At 42.4% G+C, this 23,516-nt stretch overlaps 1 protein-coding gene across 1 annotated transcript in view; it reads left to right on the top strand.

Moving 5' to 3' along the window:
* The first annotated feature begins 359 nt into the window (after positions 1–359).
* The window catches only part of GDA (guanine deaminase), a 76,366-nt gene continuing 53,209 nt past the window's right edge, over positions 360–23,516 (top strand). Inside the window, exons 1-4 of the mRNA XM_054031757.1 lie at positions 360–1,071; positions 12,250–12,338; positions 14,141–14,312; positions 16,618–16,705. Of these exons, the coding sequence (XP_053887732.1) occupies positions 949–1,071; positions 12,250–12,338; positions 14,141–14,312; positions 16,618–16,705 (472 nt within the window). The 5' untranslated portion in view covers positions 360–948. The remainder of the gene's footprint in view (positions 1,072–12,249; positions 12,339–14,140; positions 14,313–16,617; positions 16,706–23,516) is intronic.

Below are 23,516 nucleotides of genomic sequence, written 5' to 3'. Positions count from 1 at the left end.
ATTAGGGGTTTTGTCTTATATAGGTAACTATCCTTCCCCCCACCTCTCCCCAAGTGTCCTGATTTTTCACACTTGTTATTTGGTCACCCTAGATTGGAGCAGGGCCGCCCAGAGGATTCAGGGGGCCTGGGGTCTTCGGCAGCGGGTCCGGGGCGGAAGGACCCCCCCCCGCCGCCGAACTGCTGCGGAAGAAGCTCCGGGGGCCCGGGCGCCACGAGAGTTTTCCGGGGGCCCCGGAGCGAGTGAAGGACCCCGCTCCAGGGGCCCCGAAAAATTCTCGTGGGGGCCCCTGCGGGGCCGGGGGCAAATTGCCCCACTTGCCCCCACCTCCCCCGGGCAGCCCTGGCTAGGAGAGGGCAGTCCCATTTTATTTGCAGCTTAAAGCTAACAGGCGTTGGGCTCCAGATCTATCCCCTCCCCTTCCCCGTTGTTTTTGTTTTAAGACATGTAGCCAATGCAGTTCGCACAAGTGTTCTTCGCTGAGCGCTGACGGCTGACACCAGAGTAGCAGGAGTGTGTGTGTTTGGGGATGTGTTTGCACCCCCAACGGGTGGATCATTGCCAGGTCCCGCTCCTCCTAATCGCAAAATACGCTGCTCCCAGCCCAGGTGCTCAGCAAGTAAGCGGACTTTGTTTTCTGCAGGCAGGAGCTCGGAAACCTGTAGCGTCCAAGGCGACTCGACAGCAACCGGGAGGAGAAAGCGCCTTCCAGCGCCAGTAACCACTCCCCAAAGGGAAAGTCATTAGGGGGTGGAGAGACAGCGCTAGGTGCAGGGGGAGCCGCTATTGGTACGCTGCGCAGGGAATAGACAGCAGCCCCCTGAGTGCAGGAGGCAGCCAGGCAGAGCGAGCGACAGCCCGGAGCAGCAGCATCCCACTCCTGCCCGAACCACGTCTCTCTCCGCGGCAACTCTGAGCGCCACCGACCGCCTCCCTCCGGGCACCGCCATGGACTCCCCACAGAAGCCACCCCTCGCTCACCTCTTCAAAGGGACCTTCGTGCACGCCAGCCACTCCTCGCCCATGGACGTGCTGCAAGGCCACCTGCTGGGCGTGGGCGACGATGGGAGAGTGAGTGGGAGGCGCGGGGTGGGCGGGGGTGTGAAGGGCGTGGTGGTGGTGTGCGGGGGACGGGGGCTGGAATACCGGGGCACGTGTGGCAAGGGGGAGGGGCTGGAATATTGGGGTGCGGGACAAGGGCGTCTGTGTGTTCTGTTGGGGTGTCGGGCGCGGGCAGAGGTGCGTGTGTGGAGGGGTTAGGTAATATCGAGGTGTGTAGGGAGGGGTATTGCAGGAGAGGAGGGATGGCCTACTGGGGTGCCTCTGTGGGGGTGTGCATAAGAGTGGGAGGATACAGTGTTGGGGTTTTGCATGTGGTACCATGTGGGGGTGAGATGGGTTTTCTGTAGCGTTGCATATGTGTGTTCTAGTGGGGGTATGTACATGTAAGGTTAACAGGTGTGTGGTTACTGTGGGCGCATGCATGCTGTGTTTTTGAGTGACTTTCTTTGCGATCTTACAATGAGGTTTTTAGCCGAGGAAGGCATGAAGCAGAGTGGCCTGACGCGCTGTCAAAAGGCAGACATAAATGATGTGGATGAATTTTTGGCATATCTTTGGAAGATTTGAAATGCTGTGGTATATTTATTTCCAGCTATACAGATGTCTCCCAAAGTATTCATTTGCTCTCACTTGTGGCTTGAAATTGTAATTTGATTTTTTGAGTCAATGTTCTGCAAAGGGTAGGGGGGAAAGTGTTCCAGATTCATTTTTGCTGGAAGAGGTTGAAAATGTTTAAGGAAACAAGGTAAATTGGGGGAAGCAATAGAAACAAATATTTTATGATCGGTAGGAGTTAGCTAGAGGTAACTGGTAATTCAAAGAGTTAGCTTCATAGACAGGATAAACCATTTGGCATCTTTGGAGGAACCTGCCCATGATGTATAGATTACTTTATTTTCACTGTTTTCAAAACAGCAGTTAATTTGGACCATAAATGTTTCCTCCAGTTTTTAATTTTCCATTCTCAGTAAAAATAAAATTCAGACCATATCTTTTTAAATTATTTTTATAAGAATAGCACAATTCTTTGTGTAGTGATGAATAGTCTCACTAGACATTTTCTCTTGTCAGAAGCAAAAAATGTATATACAGAGTAATAATTGACTGATGACTACAGAGCTTTGAAAATAGAAAGTACTCTATGAAATAAGAATTATTAATATAACTCATGGATTACTGATTCAGTGATGTGAGCCAATTTAAAAAAAAGAAAATTACTCTTATTAATTGTGCAAGAACAAATATGATGGGGAAGCTACGTTATTGCCCTAAGAATATTAAATCTAGGCCTCAATCCTACAATGAACTCTGCCCAGGTAGATCCTTGAGCCTTGTGGAATCCCACTGACTTCAATGGAGCTTCATGTGTAGATAAATGATAGAAAGATCATTTTCATCACCATGTCTCCTCTTTGTTATAAGGAGAAATACAGCAATTTATGTCGGGCTTGCATAAAATTTGACAGGCATGACTAGCAGACTGAACTTGGAGCCCTTAAAAACACTCTCTCCTCCTGCCCCCTCCCCCTTGTCTTATTCTCACCCTGGCCTGAATTTTGCACTTTGATCTGACTGGGTTTCCATCAAATGCAGATTTGATTTCAGGATTAGGACCTAACTTCCTCTTTCAGGGGCCATTGTGGGAGCCCCTTCTTATGGCTCATTAAGGCTTGCTGTAAAACCCACTGAAGTCAAAGGAAAGACTCTTCTTAACTTCAGAGGGCTCTGGCTAAAAAGTTAAATTTCTATACATCTGAGTGGCTGCCAACTAAAGAAAATATAGTTGAGTGAGTGGTTAAAGAGTTTGCTTGATATATTTCAAAGTTAGTGAGTTCAGTACTTTAAACTTCTACGGTTATATTTTATTATTGCAGTGTCCACTGAATCACTATTTTCCCCACACATAGTGCCTGATTCTGTAGTTTTAATTCATGCAGAGCTCCCATTAGAATCAGTGAGAAGTTGATTGTGTAAAGACTGCAAGATTAGAAACTTGATTAGCCTTATCATTCAAATATATTCTATATATTTGGAAAATATTTCAATACTTTTGTTGAAGAATTAAAATAGAAGACTCTAAAATGGGATTGTTCAGACTCACAGAGCACATCAGGGGTTGTATGTAGGAATCTTACAGAGGTCACTGCAGGAAGAAGTGAGCCCTGGGGAAGAGATGAGAAGAAGAAGCTGGAAGTCATGTGACCCATGGGAAGTGGAAGAGACTCCCATGTAGAAGGGGAGGCTTGGAAGGCAGTAGAAAGATGATGGGGAGAAAGTTACAAAGGGGTGGTGAGAGTGGGGGCTTGGGTTGAGCAAGGTGGAAGCAGGAGGGCAGGCACGAGTGGAGCTGGGTAGGGCTTAGAGGGGAGGAGAAGTCTGACCCAGATGCAGGAAGCAGAAGGATGACAGTGGAGACTCTGAAGAAGTGAGTGATATGAACAGAACCACAGAGGAGAAAGGTGATTATAGCAGCGGCACTTTGGCTGAGCCAACTGGGAGCACATCTCAGTGGGGCCGGAGAGGAGGCAGTTGCAGGAGTCAAGAGGAGAGATGACTTAAGAAGGGAGTAGAATTTAGTTAGCGTGTGAGGAAGGGATGGAAAAACAGAGTATTCAATGGCAGCTTGGGTGTGGGCTTCATGGAGGTTGCATGCTGGGGAGATCCAGGATGGAGAGGCAGAGAAGGAGGGGATCAAGGCAGCAGGAATTGATGGTAATGAATCTTCTTTTCCTTTGCATCCAGTTGGCCTAGGTATGGTGGGAAGAGGAATTCACTGAGGCCTGTAAACTCTTCGAGATCTTTAGCTGGGTGGTGCTCTAGGAGGGCAGGGCATTTTGGTTCTGGGATAGAGAATAAGTTCCTGCCCCTCCCGCTCCCTACTGCAACAAGCAATTCTGGTGGCTCCTAAGCAATCACAAACTTTAGCCTGATGGATCATGGCACTGCACATGCAATCAGTCCAAAATTTCCAGGGATGTTCAAGGCACCAATAGACAGAACCCTAATGATTTGGGTGAAAATCAGAAAACCATAAAAGATTGATTTCCATTGGTGAGAGAGGAGAAATCAGGCCCACAGAGTGCCTCTTTGGTGCTGAGCAAAGGTAATATCTGTGGTGCCCCTGCTGCGGCCTACACATATTGCAGGCAGCTGCTTAAGATGCTGCTCTCCCTCTTTGGGTGTACAACTCAGCTTCCATAAGCAGCGAAGTGTGCAACCCTGTAGAATGACTCCTTTGCATCAATGGGGGACACACCTAGCTTTGCCAGTGACATTGCACACTCAGAGGGTGGTGGCTGGGTGGTCTGGGTCACAGCCAGGGTCCTAATCTTCCTACATCCAGTCAATGCCCAGAAGTCAATGTTAGGGGAGGACACAGTACATCTTTTTTAGCCATGTCATTGCTGAAAACACTCCTCTCCCTGGAGGTATTAGCCTATCTGTCCCTGCACTATGCAAGCATAATGCTTCAGCTACTGCCATGCAGGCACTATAGCTCATTCCATCCTTGTACACTTCTAAGAGCCATAACTAAGCCCCAGAGCTGCGAGATCAGGCACACAAAAAGCACTCAAGCTCTGGAAACTCCACTGCTAAGGTTACTCCCGCAACATTAACTCATTTGTATTACATACTCTGTGTATTTAAAAAGTTATTAATAGTAAAAGTAATACATTAAGGTTTATAGTTAAGACTACTTCATCTATATAGCTGACTTTAGCATAGCTAGAGCAACTTTAATTTGTAATTTCTTAACCTTTGAATGTTTAGACTGACAACCTTCATATTTCAGTAAACATTATTTTGCATTTAAGTTCCTATGGTTTATTAAAAATAATTGGCTTGTGCAGTTCAGACATTTCTGCCTTCACCAGATGATCTTGTGAGTGCTGTTTTCTGCTATTTGTCTTGCGTAGCATACAAACGCTGCTGGTTTGACCATCTCAGCTTATCAGTTTGTTGAGCCAGCAAATGTTTTTCTAACCAATTGCTCTTTTAACAAGGTAGGCAAAGATGTGTAGTATGTTGATCTTTAAGTGGGCAGCTAACAATTTAATGGAATGTAATACTGTGCATGCTCAGTTGCACATTTTCAAATGTGTATTGCAATTAAACAGGATAGTGTGTTGTTTTATGATGGTTTTATTAGCATGAATTTAGAATGACTTTGCAGTAGTTATACAAGTCATCTAAAACAACTGCCAAAAAATCCACTTCTTTCTTACCATACCATCATATATTCTGTTTATTCCATATTTTACAGAGGTTTTAGAGTTTTTTTTAATGGTCCTAATTTTTTCATCTCCCTGCTCTCAGAGACTTGAAGGTCAGAAGGGATCATCATGATCCTCTAGTCTGACCTCCTGCACATTGCAGGCCACAGAACCTAGTCCATTAGGGTTACCATATTTTGAGTGTCCAAAAAGAGGACACTCCACGGGGCCCCGGCCCCGCCCCCAGCCCCGCCCATGCCCCCCCGCCCCAACTCCACCCCTTCCCCAAAGTCCCCACCCCAACTCCGCCCCCTCCCCTGCTTCCCGCGAACATTTGATTCGCGGGAAGCCTGAAGCAGGCAGCAGGTAAGCTGGGGAGTGTGGGGGGAGGAGGCGCGGCCCAGTCTGGCCCCCCCAACTGAGCGGCTCCAGCCTGGGTCGGCTCCTGGGGTGCCGGCCCCAGGCCAGCCCCCGGCCAAGCACCCCCGGCCCCGCACCGCCGACCCAGCACCGCCGGCCCAGCGGCCCCGCACCCCTGGCCCAGCGCCAGCCGAGCACCCCTGGCCCAGCACCGCCGGCCCCGGCCCGACCCCCGGCCCAGGGGCGCCGGCCCCTCCCTATTTTCCTGGAGGTTGCATGCTGGGGGAGATCCAGGATGGAGAGGCAGAGAAGGAGGGGATCAAGGCAGCAGGAATTGATGGTAATGAATCTTCTTTTCCTTTGCATCCAGTTGGCCTGGGTATGGTGGGAAGAGGAATTCGCTGAGGCCTGTTCGGCTTTTTGGGATTTCCCCCCCCCGGACGGGGATTTGAGGCCCAAAAAGCCGGACATGTCCGGGAAAATCTGGATGTATGGTAACCCTATAGTCCATCTACTCCTGTAATAGACTCCTAACCTCTGGCTGAGTTACTGAAATCCTCAAATCCTGGTTTAAAGACTTTAACGTACAGAGAATCCACCATTTACACGGGTTTAAACCTGCAAGTGACCCATGCTGCAGAGGAAGGTGAAAACCTTCCAGAGTCTCTACCAATCTGACCCATGGAAAATTCCTTTCTGATCCCAAGTATGGTGATCAGTGAGACCTTGATTTTTCTCACTATCATTAGTATAATTGTACAGACCATGGAAGGCAAGAAAAATTATCACTTAAAATTTAAGATATTAAAAATAGTTTCTATATTTTGCTCTAAAATTTTTTCTAATGTTGTAATTTTAAAGTCTGATAATCTCATAATCGGATAGATAGAAGCATGAGAAAGGATGGAGTCTCAAGACCAAATACTAGCCCTGATGTTTTGCAAGATAATAGAATTTATGTATGCACTGACCAGGACTGAATATTATCCATATTGAGCCTTGGGCAAGTGAAATTTTGTGGAAAAATTCACATTTGGAAGAAAGAAGGAAACAATTTTATGGGCTTTTAATGAAACAAAACATAGTTGTCTGTTTTGGTTTTTAAAAGCCTCCTGGGACAGATAGATAAACAAGCAAAGTGCCAGTGACATATTTAAAGATACAAGTTCAATAGAGAATGCATGGTGATAAGGTATGGTATAAAGTTTTTCGTGGTATGAGTTTGGGATAGCTGCATTGCTCAGAATGATGGGTTACTCACTAGTAACCATTGTTGTTCAAGAGTCAACTTAGTGTGTCCATACTTGTGGATGTGGCTTACACTCACAAAGTGTGGAAAGATAATTTTTTTTAAAAGTGCCTTCTGTAATCTCTCTTCCTCTATTTCCTTTCTCCACACCATTATATTTTTATTAAAATTTCAACTATTCATATTTCCCATTAATAAAAATGATAGAAAAATCTAACCATTTTTCTACAACAAAGAGAGAAATGAGGCCCAAATCTGCTTCCACTGAGGTTAATGAGAGTTTAGGCATTAAACTCAAGGGAATCTGTATTACGCCCAGAAAGAGAAATATCCCAAACAAACCATACTTACATTTATAATATATAAAATCCAAGATGGGAAAAGTCAAGCCATATAAAGATGGGATAATGACATTTGGTGCAAAGTGCATCTGCCAAGATGAAGCTTATTTAGCCTGGTTGAGGTAAAACAGATTCTGTAAATATCACCATAAATTGATAGTAATTTAATTAAACCATTAGATATGAACTTGCCTCGGTTGAATAATCATGTGATCTTATTGCTGTTGACCTTTTCCCCATCCCACCTCTTCTGTACGTTATACTGGTTTGTCCCTTTCTGTCTAAAGTTAGGCTCCAATCTTGCAAAGACTTACACACATGTTTAACTTTAAGCATGTGAATTGTCCTAATTGACTTCTGTGGGATTCAAATCTTTGTAGAATTGGGACCTCAGATTTGCAACCTCATCCGTGAAGTGCCAAGCCTGGTTTGGGTTGCTATATACATAATAAATAAAGATACTAATGACCATACTGAAATGCATTGGAATGTGACTGCAAACTTCAAACTAGTTATGAGCTGAAATAAATCATGTTTAAATTCATTTCTGATTGGTGACATAGCTTACTTAGAAAGGTTTATTCTCTAAGAAGGAAAAAAAGATACATAAATGACTTACCACCTCTATTCAGCAGTGAAGAGTCAGTTACTACTGTACTTCAGTATAATCAAATGGAAGTTTGGGCTTGTTTCTATTCTGATTTGTATTTACATATGAAGTAGTAGGTAGTGAAAAAGGTAGGCGTGTGCGATTTCAACTTATTGCTCCCATGAAATAAGAGCCTCACCTATAAACAAACCTGTAAAGCAATTTTCTCTCTTAGTTTCCGACACTGCAAAAGTTGGGTCCCAAATGCTTTAGGCTACCAGGAATTATTGGGTGAGTGATTGATGTGAAGAACTTCAATTCTGTTTTGAATGATACAGAATTGTATTAACTCATTCTATGTTTTTAATAACTTCAGAAAGACAAATGGTACTCACGAGTACTGCCAATCTCTTCTTGGTACCGATCAGAAGTACCATTGGTATCGAGGTTCATCTGAAAATTCCATTTCTTTCTATTACAGTGCACTAGATTGAAACTGGGCACCAGTCCCCGTTTAGCATTCTATCATTGGTACAATCAATCCACCCTGGCCATATGGGAGAACTAGTTCCAGATCATGTAACTGTACTTGGGTGGGAAAAAGGATTTTATCTGATTCCTTTGAAAATAATTTTGAATTAATTTCCATGGTGCATTCACCTATTTGAACTGTTAGGAAGTAATTAAAAAATTCTCTTGCATCATAAAGTCCCTGGTTGATCTCTAGTTCTTTCGCAGACACAGAGGCCCTGATTTTCCAGTGTAATTGTTTGCACCAGTGCAAGAAGAGTGCAGTACATTACCATTTTGATATGGCAGCATTTTGCATCCACTTTCCATTGATGTCAATGACTGCACATGCAATGACTGCACAGTAATGAAAAATATGACCCAGCAACCATTATTAATTAGGTGTCAGTTGTTATACACAGGCACATAAAACTCAAAAACAAAGATACTTGATGGCTGTGTAGGTGATGCCTTGTGGGGAATCTACGTTTGTGTGAACAGCATGAGTCCACGTTTATGAATGTTCATTGACCTAGGTAGATTTTCAGGGGAAGTACTAGAACCCACCCTTACTCTGCTTTAATTTCATTCATGGTTCTAGACTAACCTTTCACGCAGCCCTATGTTATTGCCTAATTTTTCTGTCTTTAGGGACTGTATATTTCTGCTAGGATGAATTCTACATGACTGATTACAGTAAAGCTTTCTGTTGTTCCAGAACTGAATCATTTCAAAACATCTTGAGTAATGGTTTGCTATGAATAAAATACCCACTCCCATTCCATGGCAACAAGTCTGTTTCCAGCATTTGCCATCTGGTAGTTCATGTTTGTCTCTTACTTACTTTGTTCAGCAGCTAGCATTAGTCATTCCCCATCCATTTTTACTTCAGTATCTCTGTGACATTTTCTTTATTGCTCATCAGAAATTTCAGTAGGTCTGGACTATAAAACACCTGCAGATGTTCATCTGATTGAACTGACTGAACACACCAAACATGCTTTCAAAAAAGAGAGAGAGATGTTGTCTTATGTGAAGTGTCAATGGATTATTACACTTTTCTGATTGTTGTTAAATATTTATTTTATTGTAATGTCCTAAGGTTCCAGAGGCACGTAGTGAAAAATCTGCAGTCACACACTATTCAAAAATACGCAGGATTCTGAAAAAAAAAATCAGCTTTTTCAGTTAAAATCTTAGTTATCGTTTAAAAATGCTTAGATTTTCTCCAGGGAGACCCTTATTTATATCTTATAATAACCATGTATCCAGGTACCTCGCTGGTCCATGTTAAACCATGGGTGGGTTTTTTGCTGTTTTGTTGTCCTTGTCCTCCCTTTCCCTGCTCCATCTTATGTGTGTTTACATTGGTTGTTAAATCTTGTCTAAGGACTGATCAATGTACAGTTTTTGTACCACTATAACTATATACGTTTAGAAATTAGAATAGTTAATATTGTACAGCCCCCGAGTGTTGATGCAATTATGCCTGTATAAAGTTGCTTTAGCATTATATCTTATTCCCTTATATTTATGTTAGGCAATTCTTTTGACCCTTATGTTACTGGATACTGTAAATTTGAGTTCCAGTAAGGCCACCATAGAGCTGCCTCTTCTTTCGTATGGCATTTGAAGAGCAATGGGCTGGGATTATAACTGTATTTTAAGATTTGAAAGCCATTCTAATGCTTTTGGGGTAGCTAGGTGAATCCCCTTTGTACCACCACTGTAAGTGTGAATAAGGCAGTTGTCTGTGATGTGTTGCACGGTTTTTGTATTTCACCACAGTTACAATTTGGTGGTTCTTGGATTTTGTATTTGTGGAAGAAATAGCCACACCTTCCATGCATTGTCTGAATGCAGTCGAGTGCAGGCCCCTTCCTACAGGGAAGGCAGAATCAACGAGAATGGTGGGGAAGCTGCTGCACCAAACTGGTGCGCAGTACTCCACTGGTGACAAAACAAGAGCTTGTACTGACATTCGAAGTGTGCATGCTGTTGACAATAGGGGGTGCTACTACCCCTGAAATGGATCTTTACTGGCTCCCGGTGGAGCAGATTACTGTCATACCAGTGAAAAAGGTCCACAGTAATTATCTTCAATACACAGCATTTTATTGAGAAGAAATTACACACGCGGTAAAGGGTTATATTAAGTACATAACTCCTATGTTAGACATTAAGAGCTATACATTCCTCTTAACGAGTCTCTCTTTCACAAACACACAGAACCAGGCCCTGTGCTAGCCTCACACAGTTCCTGCTTGGCAAGCAGAGAAGGTGGTTACCAATTTCATAGATGGCTTCTTCCTGGTCTGTTCTTCTCAGCCCTCTGGTCTGTCTCAGATTCCCCTGAGGCAAGGCCTTGGTTGCCTTGAGACCCCTCTGGTTCACAGTCCTAGTCGAGCCCATGGAGCAGAGTTTTGGCTACTCTGTCTGGCAGTATTGCTTCTTCAACCATCAATTAAGGAATCCCAACCACAGTAATTTACTTTGCTTGATTCTTATACTCTTTTTCCTCAAAGGAGTCACGTCTTAAAAGCATGCCCAGTGGGCGTATTGTTACTAATTTTACCTAATTAGTGTTTTAGAAAGGGCTGGGGAGGGTGGTACCAAACGAAGCTCACCCCACTCTTACTCACTTATCAATCATTCACTCTGGTTCTTTATAAGGTCATTACAACCAGGTCGACCTGTGCTCCATGCTGGAACTTTATACATGTAATATTTACTTTTGCATGGGCCCATATTTGCTGACCAATAGGTTCAATATTGATCATACATGCACACTTTGCTAGTTCTTTATCAAATATGCTTCTGCCTAAAGGGAACCTGCTCCCAGGATCTTCTGCAGCCATTCACCCATGTTTAAGTCATGCCAAGTTATGCTCACACCATTCATTCAGTATGGCCACACCAGTTTAGCACCATCCCACACAGGCATCACATCCCCAGGATGTGTCAGCAAGCTTCTGAATGATGTTAACCCTTCTTTTTGGTGTTGTCAAGGTATTGGCAATAGCTCGGCATCCGATCGAGGGTAACTCCAAGGTATCATGGATTGTGGTCATGCAATAAAGGCAGACCACAAAAGTCCACTTTCAGTGGCACTTTGGCCTCGTGGCTGTTCAAGTGGAAGGCAGAGATGAGTGTTTTCAAAGGGTTTCAGTTGCCAAGCTTTGAAATACATCTGAAGCATCTGGAAGTCATTTTTCATAACTTTCTCTGCGGCCTTCAGAGAGGATGCTTGCGTTGCTAGCACAATATCATCTGCATAGATGAATTTACAGGATGATATGACTGCAGTGTTGCTGATATAGAGATTGAACAGTGCAGGCGCTAAAACGGATCTATAGAGCCAGGGCCGGCTCCAGGTTTTTTGCTGCCCCAAGCAAAAAAGAAAAAAAGGGAGGGGAGGGGGGGTGGAGTGCTGCCGCCGAAGGAAAAAAAAAGGGCCCGGAGTGCTGCCCCTTGAAAAGGACCGCCCCAAGCACATGCTTGGAATGCTGGTGCCTAGAGCTGGCCCTGTGTAGAGCTGTAAGCTGAGAAATCCACTACTACTAGCAGAATTGTTGTACACCAGCTGTTATGAAGTGTGAAGGTGGATGCTGGAACTATGCCAATCACATAGTGATGGACTTGTTATTGAGTGTAGATAGTGCCTGGATTCACTTCCCATAAGAAGTTGCAGCTACAAGGTGGGTTGGTTTGCTTAGTGGACTATGAGTAGGCATTTCAAAGTCAGACCTGGGAAATCAGGTAGAACAGATGTTTTAATACAAGCCCATTCCTGCTGTAAAGAAATATGCACTTAAAATCAGATGTTGTAAAATTATTACTGTTTTGTCATCATGTGATGTTAATGTTGTGTATATATTTAAATGCAATATTAAAACATTTAACTATTTTGTTTTTCTCCTTTAGATTGTGTTTTTGGAGCAAGCAGATCAGCAAGAGCAACTAGCTAAGAAGTGGGGTTTCAAGGCATCTGATATAAGAGAGCTTAGTAGTCAGTAGGTATTATATTTAAGTTCATTTAGTCATTTTGGCTTCAATTTGTTCCCTGGATGGCTGAAGTATTACATATGTATTTGCACTTATGGATCCAGACTCCATTCTGTCCTTTGTGGCTTTGCCTATGCAAGGTATTTTGGATTGGGCCCTAAATGTGGGCAGTGAATACGCTTTCGTGATTCCTTGAGTTGGGAGTTTAGCAATGAGTGAATTGTGGTAACTGATTCATAACTCTCAGATTGTAAAGCCATATTTAGGCTTGACAAATAACCTATACTTTTTGCATAACTGTAAACAATATTCTCTATCTTTTTTAGTAGTGTAAATTTACATTCTGTTATCCATTTTGTTGGCAGCAGACTGTGCCAGTTGATCCTGGTGGAAAACACAGCAGAGTTAATAAGTGGGGGTAGCACTTCACTTTAAAATTCTGGCTCAGCTGTCAGTTAGCATGATGTCTGTTTGCGTTAGCTACCTGTCTGATAAGACTGAGGTATAGATTTCAAAATATGACACATTTGTACATTTCACACTATTGAACAGTTGAGCAAATAACACATACAAACAAAATTCTGCCAATATTCATCCAAATTCAAAAATGAATTTTGATTCAACCTTACTTGCAATTCTTGCGTTTTGCTTTGAGAACATTCAAATGGTCAATATTTATTATCAAAATAGTAATGAAAAACAAATTTGAAACAAAAATGCTTGAATATTTGGCAAATGTGAATTTTGAGTTGTATACTTAATTGTAATATTCAAAATACATGCTGTGTAGGTTAGTTACATATGTCACCCAGTCGGGGCAGAAACTGTAGCATGTGACTTATGGAACAAATTAACAGAGCAAATTTCAAAAGTTTGAATATAAAATGTTCTTAATTAACAATGCACAAAATTCATATAGGAAAATTCATGAAGAAATTTGTGAATAATTTTGAACAAAAGTCAGAATTCATGGTTTATGATATTTCATAATCAGAAAAAAATCAGCAAATACATTATTATGGATGATTCACTCAGCTTCATTGCCAAATCCAATTTTTTAGAGATCTCATCACATTTGGAAGAAATATTTATAGCCATAGAAATTAGTTTCCAAGAAAATAACTTCAGAGTATGAGAATAAAAGTTTTGTGATACTACAAGAGGGAAAAATTATTATTTTCTACTATTTTAAAAATATTTGACATCATATTTACTTTTAATTCCTGAGGGAGCCCATGACCCAGGGCTTCTGGTGCTGGAAGTCCACTCAGAGGGGTAGTTGTGGTGACACAAGGCCAGGGGTGGCTCCAGGCACCAGCGCAGCAAGCGTGTGCCTGGGGCGGCAAGCCGTGGGGGGCGGCCTGCTGGTTGCCATGAGGGTGGCAGTCAGGGGGCCTTTGGCAGCATGCCTGCGGGAGGTCCGCCGGTCCCGCGGTATCGGCGGCGGGTATGCCGAAGGCGCGGGACCGGTGGACCTCCCGCAGGCATGCCGCCGAATCTGCGTTACCAGTGGACCTCCCGTAGGCATGCCACCGAAGGCTGCCTGACTGTCTTGCTTGGGGCGGCAAAAAACATAGAGCCACCTCTGCACAAGGTAGTGTCCTAGAGTGCCTGATGCTGCACAAAGTAAAAGTATGTACTTCCTTAGTAGAAGTCTGTACTTTGGATGCTGAAGATCTGGGGTTCAAACCCGCAGACCACTCATGCTGGGGGCCATCACACAAACATGTTGTACAAAACAAAATCGTAAGTTATTCTTTAAGAGCAATTATTTAAAAATCCAAACTACTATGATTTTTTTTTTAAACAGTGAATTCTTCATGCCAGGAATGGTTGATACACATATCCATGCACCTCAGTATGCATTTGCTGGAACAAGAGTAGACCTACCTCTTTTGGAATGGTTAAACACATATACATTTCCAACAGAAGCCAAATACAAAGATAATGATTTTGCTGAAGAAGTATACACCAGAGTTGTAGTAAGTACAGCAAATGTCTTCTGCGTACTATTATAAGGTAAAGTGCACATTAATGAACTATATCAGCTTTCAGAAGCTGACAGTACAACTCAAAAAAATTAAGGAACTATATTAAAATTTATATTATGAAAAATAGGAACTAAATAAATTGGGAATATTGTCATTGTTCAAGATTGTAAACCAAGATTATCTTTCTAATTCTGATGTCTAGGAGTGTGATTAGGTCTGTGTGAACCCAGCAAAGTTCAAGGTATTCTTAGCTTCTCTTTTTTAAGGTTTTAGTGGTTTGCAAAGCTGGTTCAAGTTTAGCAATCTAGTACAAGTATAATAACTACGATGTAGTTCCACTGAAATTGTAATATGAATGAAAAAGTAACTTATTGCACAAGTCTGTTACTTGAAAATACCAGCTTTATGGACTTTATCAATATGTGTTTCTCAGTGAAACAGCATTTAATCTATGATGCATCGCCTTTATTACAGAATGTATTTTACATTAAATGTGTAATTTGCTAAAAATTAAGATACTTATGTGATGGGGACCAATATAAGAATTTAGATAGCCCTTTATATAATGTGCATCACCAAAATAGTTCCTACTTCAACAGTTGTAAAAGTCCATAAAAAGAATATTAAATAGTTGGGAAATTCTCAGTTAAGACCAAGTATAAATTAATTCAAATTATCCATAATGAATATGTCTTTTTGCCTAGTTGCTTACATCAGAACTCATTTCATCACATGATAGGCAGCAATTAACATATATATCACCTATCCTAGGCTCCAGGCACCTTTGCCAACATTTAAAAATGCAATCAACACAAGTAAAGCCAGTGACTGCTGCACAACCCCAAGCAAAAGAAGACTATCAACATCTACTTCAGGGAGATTATACCTAAATATAGTTTCTCTATGATCTTACTCAAATCTGAAAGATTAGATAGTATATTGTCAGCATCACAGCTTGGTTTCTTGAGTAGAGACCTCACAGCAGCTTCCTTAAGAGATGCCTACTCCCTGAAGCAGATGTTGATAGTCTCCTATCTCCTAGCAGTTCACCATCGAGGGAGGACATGAATCCAAAGGATACGTTGTGGGATGAAGGGAACTATTACAGTTTTGAACTATTAAGTACAGTAACTCCTCTCTGAACATTGTAGTTATGTTCCTGAAAAATGCAACTTTAAGTGAAACAATGTTAAGCGAATCCAATTTCCCCATAAGAATTAATGTAAATGGCGGGGGAGGGGTAGATTCCAGGGACCTTTTTTTCACCAGACAAAAGACTATATTATATATATGTATACACAGTATAAGTTTTAAACAAACAATTTAATACTGTACACAGCAATGATGATTGGCTGAGATGGTGGAGTCAGAGGGTGGAATATTTCCCAGGGAATGCCTTAGTGCTGAATGATGAACTAGCAATCGGCTGAGCCCTCAAGGTTTAACACATTGTTAATGTAGCCTCACACTCTACAAGGCAGCACAAATGGAGGGAGGGGAGACAGCATGGCAGACAAGAGACAGAGATACACACCGTGTGTGTGTGAGAGAGAGATGCGCATTGCCCCTTTAAGTACGCTGACCCCACTCTAAGTACATTGCCTTTTTAAGTAGATCAGCAAGTTGAGACAGCAGCTGCTGCCTCAGTCTTCAGCCCAGTCATGTCACTCTCCCCCACCCCCCAGCTCTATGGAGATAGGGTAAGCGGGGGGTGGACAAGAGCAGGAGGGCGGGGGACACCCTGACATTAGCCCACCTCGTTCCTCCCCCAGCACAGCAAGTAGGAGGCTCCTGGGAGCAGCTGCCACACAGGGAACTGCTGGCAATTGATAGCCTGCTGGGCAGCTGCCACACAGGGAACTTAGGGGTGCAGGGAGCTGATGGGGGGCTGCCGGTCCACCCTGGTTCCAAGCCCCCACCAACCAGCTGCAATGGGCTGCTCTTTCTGCAAACGGTGGACAAAGCAGGCGGCTGCCAAACAGCGTTATAAGGGATTATTGCGCAACTTTAAACGAGCATGTTCCCTAATTGATCAGCAACGTAACAACGTTAACCGGGATGACTTTAAGTGAGGAGTTACTGTATATCAGCCCATATCTGCCATAGTTTTTCCATTAAATACATTAAGAATCTGCTATAAAATTAGTGTTTTTTCACTCCTCACTTCTCTTTCAGTCCCAGTCAGTGCAAAATTCCCTAGAGCCATCTTGCAGATTAAAACCACTGATTGCATGTTTTGTCATTTTGGCAATGTGACACACTTTTCATACAGCTCAAAACTGAATTCTTTTTATAGAGAAGAACGCTAAAGAATGGCACGACTACAGCATGCTACTTTGCAACAATTCACACAGCTGCTTCTTTGCTACTTGCTGAAATTATAGGTAAGACCATAAGAGTGAGTCTTAAGAGAGATTTCATCTGAATAGTTTGTTCAAATCAATGGAGCTATGCTGATTTACACCAGTTGAGAATCTGCCCCTCTATTTATTCTCTCCCTGAAATCCAACTATCCTCACTCAATTGTTCAATCCCTCTCCCACTCATTCACTCCCATTTACCCTCTGCTCCATCAATTACCACCACTGCCACCCCATGTCCCAATAAACAATTGCAGCTCCCAAATCAACTGGTACGTGACATCACTCATCTCTTTATGTGGCTCTGCTGTTCCTGCTCTGTTGCTGCTTGGGTACTGGAAGATCCTATGCCTAAATGGCAGGAGAAATGGTCAATATCTTTGCTCCCTACCCCACTCAGGCATTGGGGTGAGGTCAGTGCCAAGATCTTCACTCACCCCTCAAGTCTGGAGAGAGGGAGCTGCACCAAGATCTTCTCTCCAATCCACAGGGAAAGCAATGTTGTCAACTCCCACTATGTTATTGCAAGGCTTGGGATAACTTGGAATCTTTATTAAATCCTCAGTTTCTGGAATCAAGTGAATTTTGTGAGAATCTCAGCTTTCATTTTTAAAAAAGTACATTTCTAGCCCTGCTGCTTGTGGAGAAAACTTGAAGCGAATGAACCCTGAAGGCTAAGAAACCAAAAGACAGAAAAAAAGAACCCAATATTTGTTTATTTAAGTCTCATTGTTTTAAAGCTAGTCGATATTTTTAACCCAATCTCGTGGGGGGGGCTTAGGCTGTACTCATTATTTTTGAATGGCTGGGGATTTTCCCCTCCCCTGCAACTAGGCCTGGGGAAGGGGAGTTGAGGCAGGATCTTGATTCTTTCCCTTGGCTTAGCAGGGAGAGAGGTTTGTTGGGATCTTCACTCCCTCCTCCACCAAGTGAGAATGGTCAGTTTTGTCTCTTGGTGAACTGGCCTGGAGAGTCCAGTGGAGACGCGTGCCTCTTGGCTAAGGAGCTCCCATGCACAGGAGATACTGTTCAGGGCATATGTCTGCCACCAGGATGCCTACTGTTGGGGAAACCTCAGCTGGGGCAAAGGAGAAGTATTTGCCTGACTGCAGTTATTGGAATAAAAGTTTACAGATTCCAATGGTCTGTGAATAAATATTTTACTTCCTTGTTTTTGTAATGTTTTCATATTTTTTCTGTGAGGTGGCTTATTGCACAGAAGCACATTTTCAGTGTGCCCTCAAGCTAACTTCTGAAGTTACATCCATGCTTTTGCACACGCAAACAAAATCTAAGCTGGTTTGCACTTGCAAATGTTATATGAATGTGCAAATCAAATGTAGAATTGATTCTCTGTGCTTTTAAGACCCAGGACTGAAATGTCTTTGGGCGGACACTTTTGTATAGCACTTGTCCATACAATTATGGCATCCCAAATGTTCAACTGACATGTGCAAGTCCTCTGATGTTGTTAGTCTTCTGTTTTCATAAGGACCAAATTCGGCCTCAGTTCCAAATAAAAACAAATCAGAGTAATGACTTATTTGAATTGAACACTTTAGACAGTATGATGGATTTGTTCTGATATAGTTTGCATGCAATAAATGTGGAATATACTCTTGGCTCTTTCCTCAACACCTAGGAACTTTAAGCATGTGAACTTTTGTGACCATGACCAACATGCTCCTAGTGGAATGACTGAAAGAGGCCATTACTATTAATTTTGCATAGATCTCCTTTCCTAATTATATAGTAGAGATCTCATGCAAATAGAACAAAATAATGTGAGCCAACAAAATTTTTGTTGGCAAGTGTGAAACCATATATGTTAAACTTTGCTGAATCAGGCCCTAACTGGCGAATCATCTGTACAAATGCCTGTCTATGTGTGCATTTATGGTAATTGCACATGCAAATATCAGCACACAATTGTATGCTCATTTTTGCATATGACTGTCCAACTTCCTTTTCTCATTGCTATTTGGCCTTAATTAAAAGACTAATATAATTTTTCAGGAGCAATATAAAAGATAAGCCAGTGGAGTAACACAAGAGACTCATGTGGCCCACAATTTTATCTGATTATTCATTATTGTGTGGTATCTTAAGTTTGAGTGCCCCTGGACTTTATGCCTATATATTATAAAGGGGCCATAGACTTCAACCCAGTTAAGAATTCTCTCATTTCGTTTTTAATTGAAAATGCCTCACAGTATGTAACAAGCCCTGTGCCCTGTCATGGCTGACCTTTTCAGAGATGATTAAATACTGCCATGTTTGAGGATGCAGATGCTGCATTTACTTTTATGTCATAGACAAACTCTATATTAAACCAAATATAGGATTTGTATGGTATTACTCTGTGAAAACATAAGTGCTCAAAATGACAAAGATGTAGAGGGTCTGCTTGATCTCATTATTACTTGATAAGCACCAACACTGTTTTCAGTACTGTACAAGTCACACAGAGACATGTCTTCTGCTTCTAAGAGTTTACAATCTAAGGCCCTAATTCAGCAGAGAGCAGGCCATCCCTATTCAACACAGCATTTAAGCACATGCTATATTTAGGCACATGAATACCTTCCATTGACTTCAATGGGACTTAAGCAGCTGCCTGAAGTTTAGTCTGTGATTAAGTGCTATGCTGAATAGGGATAGACTTAACACATGCTTAAATCCTTTCCTGAATGAGAGTCTAAATAGGCAAAGACTGAATGGGAACAGACCAATGGGAGACCAAGATGATTTTGCTGACTTAGGCCTGATCTACACTAGACAATTAAGTTGACTTTACTATGTCAGTCAGGGACATGAAAAATCCACACCCATGAGTGGCATAAGTAAGCTGATCTAACCCCGAGTGTAGATGGCGTGAGGTTGATGGAAGAATTCTGTCAACCTAGCTACCGCCTCTTCGGGAGATGGATTACTTTGAGGGGAAGGGTTCTCCCCTCAGCGTAGGTAGTGTCTACAGTGAGGCACTATAGTGGTGCAACTGTGTCGCTATAGCATTTCAAGTGTCAACAAGCCCTTAGAGTGCCATCTGCCTCATGGAAGTAGTGAGTTTTTGAACGGTTAGGAAGGGCCATTTGGGTTGGGATTTGAACAAGAGCTGCTTTAATAGTGATCATGGCTGCAAAAACAAACTGCAAATACCAAAGGACAGAACCAGAACTGGGGCTGCCATATTTGGCTATTCATTTCTAAGTGACATCATAGATGAATAGCAGATAGCACCAATTTGGTCAATAATGTACAGGTATCACTTAAGCGTAATAACACTAGGGACATTTCTAGTCATCATTATCATAATCTTGTTCATCACTATGATCTCTTGCGAGAGTGTGTGCGTTACCACAGTCTTCATTGACATGGCAAGTACACAGTTCTATGCAGGGAGGATTGTTCGGACTCCAGACGTGGCTGATTGTGCAGCAGCCCCCACTGGTAAAGGCACAAATAAGGTCGTATAGAGGCTCAAAGATCATTGGGCCTTAGAAGAATATAGAAAGTAGTTCACAGTCTAAATTTTTTCTATTCATGTTGTGTTGGTGACCCAATATCTGATTTGCCTGTGTGCAAAGACATCCAAATCTTTGTTTGCCAGGATACGTGTTTGTCCTCATGTGGTGGGAGTTTGTCCTTTTCAGCAGCTCGATTGAAGCGCTAGCATTTCAGGTCACTGTGGATCTTCTTTTCTTTCTCGCTCTTGTCATACAGCACTACTCCCTACTTCCTTATTACAGCAATTGCAGCTTGTCCATCACTCTGTCCCGATTTGGCAAGATCTCAGAAGCAGTGAGCTCCTTTCATTTTGACATTAAACACCATTCTCCTCCTCCCCCAATACCAAATAAGGATGACAAAGAAGTGTACTGCAGGAAGTCTGTTGTAGAAGTCAGGAGTGAGTGTGTCACAAATTGCACGCACAAGTATGAAGTGATGCTTGTCAGTTGTGCTGGTAATGATGCCTGGTTTAATACACATGTTATCTATGTGTTCCATTTTTGGAAAGTAGTGACCTGGAAGGAATAAAACATGTCAGGTGACCTAATAATCACTATGGTTCCTTTGACACCATGAGACCCAAAAGCCATATTGGCACATATAGTATGCAGAAACATCTTTGTGTCCACTGCCAGTTGAGTGCTGTAAAAGTCTTGGGCTTCTTCAGCACTTCTACTGGTGATGGACTTTGCTATTTCACCACTGGAAAAGCCTCCAGCAAAGAGAAGTGTTTTTGTTGGGTATGCTCCTACACTCTCAGGTGCATTTTTGAACTAAATATTCACAAAGGAATTTTACAAGTGACTGCTTGTTGGATGCCATGTTTGGAAACTTTTTCCATGGAGGCACAGGGCATCTACCACTCACCTGGTATTTCTTATATCCAAACTTAGATCCTGTCTGGCGCTGTCTTCCTCTGCAGTTTTCACTGAGTTACTGTTGTCTGAGGGAAGTAGGGCTTTATATCTTTGTAGCAGCACAGACAGAAGAATCACCTTGTAGTTAGACAGTGATCTTATGTACATCTCTCCCATTAGCTGATAAATTCAGTGCCATAAGAGAACTATTGTTGCTGTATAATTAGATGATTTTGCTTTAAGATTCATTTTACTTAAGTAGGAAGAAAAGCACGTTGAGTGATAAACTGCATCCTTAGCAAACAAGTCTTCCACAGATATTCTGCAGAACATGTCATCATCTCATTTTTGAAGTGCTGCCTCCCTTAGATTGCTCTCTCAACTGTTTCAATTGTATGAAGTTTGTTTTTCCTTAAGCAAACAATGCAACAGGATCAATCGCTGGAGGACAGGTTTGCTCTGATGGCTATAGAAGCAGATGAACATGATGCTTTCTGATCAGATTCAGCGTCTGTTTCCCCCCACCCCCTGGGTTCAATTCTGACATGTGCCAAATACAAATTGCTTATGTATTTCTGAAAGCAGCCCCTGTGACAAAGTCTTGGTGATGCAGCATCTAAACTAGAAAACTCATTCAGTAGCTGCCAATACAATTCATGTCTCCTGGTTTCTGCTGTCAGAATTCTGTCCAGCACTGGTGGCTTTTGATGGTTTTTCATTCTTTTGATTTTCTTGACAAACAACACATTTTTCAGAGTTTATGGGGGGTCTTTTCTCTTTGCTCTATGCTTTTAAGGGGCTTGTATCCCTTGTGTCTTCATATACTGTAATTCCCTTGTAGAGGTAGAATTCCCAAAGTATATTGTTAGCATTACCACCACCATTGCTAAATTAGATACAAATTAGATCTATATGAATCAAATTATACCATAGAATTTCTATGGTTAGAAATCCCAAGCTTGAATAATAGGAATATAGTAGTAGAAATATACTGCAGACCATCTGACCAGGATAGCGATGGTGAAATGCTCTGGAAGATTAGAGTGGCTGTAAAAATAGAAAACTCAATAATAAGGGAGATTTCAACTAACTTTATATTGACTAGGCACATGTCATCTCAAGATGGGATGCAGAGACAAAGTTTTTAGACCCCATTAAAGACTGCTTCTTGGAGCAATAATCATGGAACACTCAAGGGGAGAGGCAATTCTTGATTTAGTCCTACATGGAGCATAGGATCTGGTTCAGAGGTGAATATAGCTGAACGGCTCAGTAACAGGTGACCATAAAATAATTAAATTTAACATCCTTATTGAGGAGGGGCGGAAACCAAACAAACCTTCCACAATAGCATTTAATTTCAGAAAGGAGAACTACACCAAAATGAGGAAGCTAGTTAAATGGAAATTAAAAGGAACAGTCACAAGAGTGAAATGCCTGCAAGCTGCATGGAAGCCTTTTTAAAAACAGCATAATAGAGGCTCGAATAAAATTAAAAAAATAGAGGACCAAAACAATGCCACTATGGGTAAAAGAGGCAGCTAGAGGCAAAAAGGCATCCTTTAAAAATTGGAAGTCAAATTCTACTGAGGAAATAGAAAAAGGAGCATAAACTTTGGCAAGTCAAGTGTAAAAGAGTAATTAGACAAGCCAAAAAAGAATTTGAACAGCAACTAGGCAAAGATTAAAAAACAAACAGCAAAAACTCTTTTAAGTACAGCAGAAGCAGGAAGCCTGCCAAACAATCATTGGGGCCATTGGATGATCGAGGTGCTAAAGAAGCACTCAAGGAAGACAGTGCTTTTGAGGAGAAGCTAAATGAATTCTTTGCATCAGTCTTTACTGCAGAGGCTGTGAAGGAGATTCCCACACCTGAGCCATTCTTTTTAGGTGACAAATCTGAGAAATTGTCCCAGACTGAGGTGTCAGTAGAGGATTTTTTTGGAACAAATTGTTTTACAGTAATAAGTCACCATAAACAGATGGTATTTACCCAAGAGTTCTGAAGGAACTTGTAAGCTGGCATGGCTGCCCCTCTGCTTCTGCCTCTGAGGGAGACCACACCTCCTCCTTAGTCTGCTAGAGTCTTTTCCAAGCAAAGGAAAAAAGGGGGGAATTAGTGGTTTTCAAGGGGCCCCGGCCTTCAAAAAGGGCAGGGCTGTAAACAGACTGGACTTTGGTCTGCAGTCAGGCAGAGCTGTAGCAGTTTATTCACCCCACCTTTAAGCAGGGATCTGGCAGGAGTGAGCGCCAAACACAGTCTATGGGGCTCATGTAGGTATGCCCAAGGAGCGCAGGCCTCGTGGGCTAAGGACAGGAGAGTACTGCAACCCTAGGGGTTGGGTGGCAGGGGGGATGCGGGCCCACCCAACTGCACCGCGTCCTAGCCCAGGGCCCTAACAGTGGCAGAATGGTCTGCAACTGGGTCAGCGGGGAATCCACCCACAACATGATGAGCGTGTTTCCAG

Source organism: Malaclemys terrapin, chromosome 6 (assembly GCF_027887155.1).
Source record: "Malaclemys terrapin pileata isolate rMalTer1 chromosome 6, rMalTer1.hap1, whole genome shotgun sequence".
Taxonomy (NCBI): Eukaryota; Metazoa; Chordata; order Testudines; family Emydidae; genus Malaclemys; species Malaclemys terrapin.
Note: the sequence above shows the minus strand (reverse complement) of the source record. Positions and strands in the feature narration are given on the sequence as shown.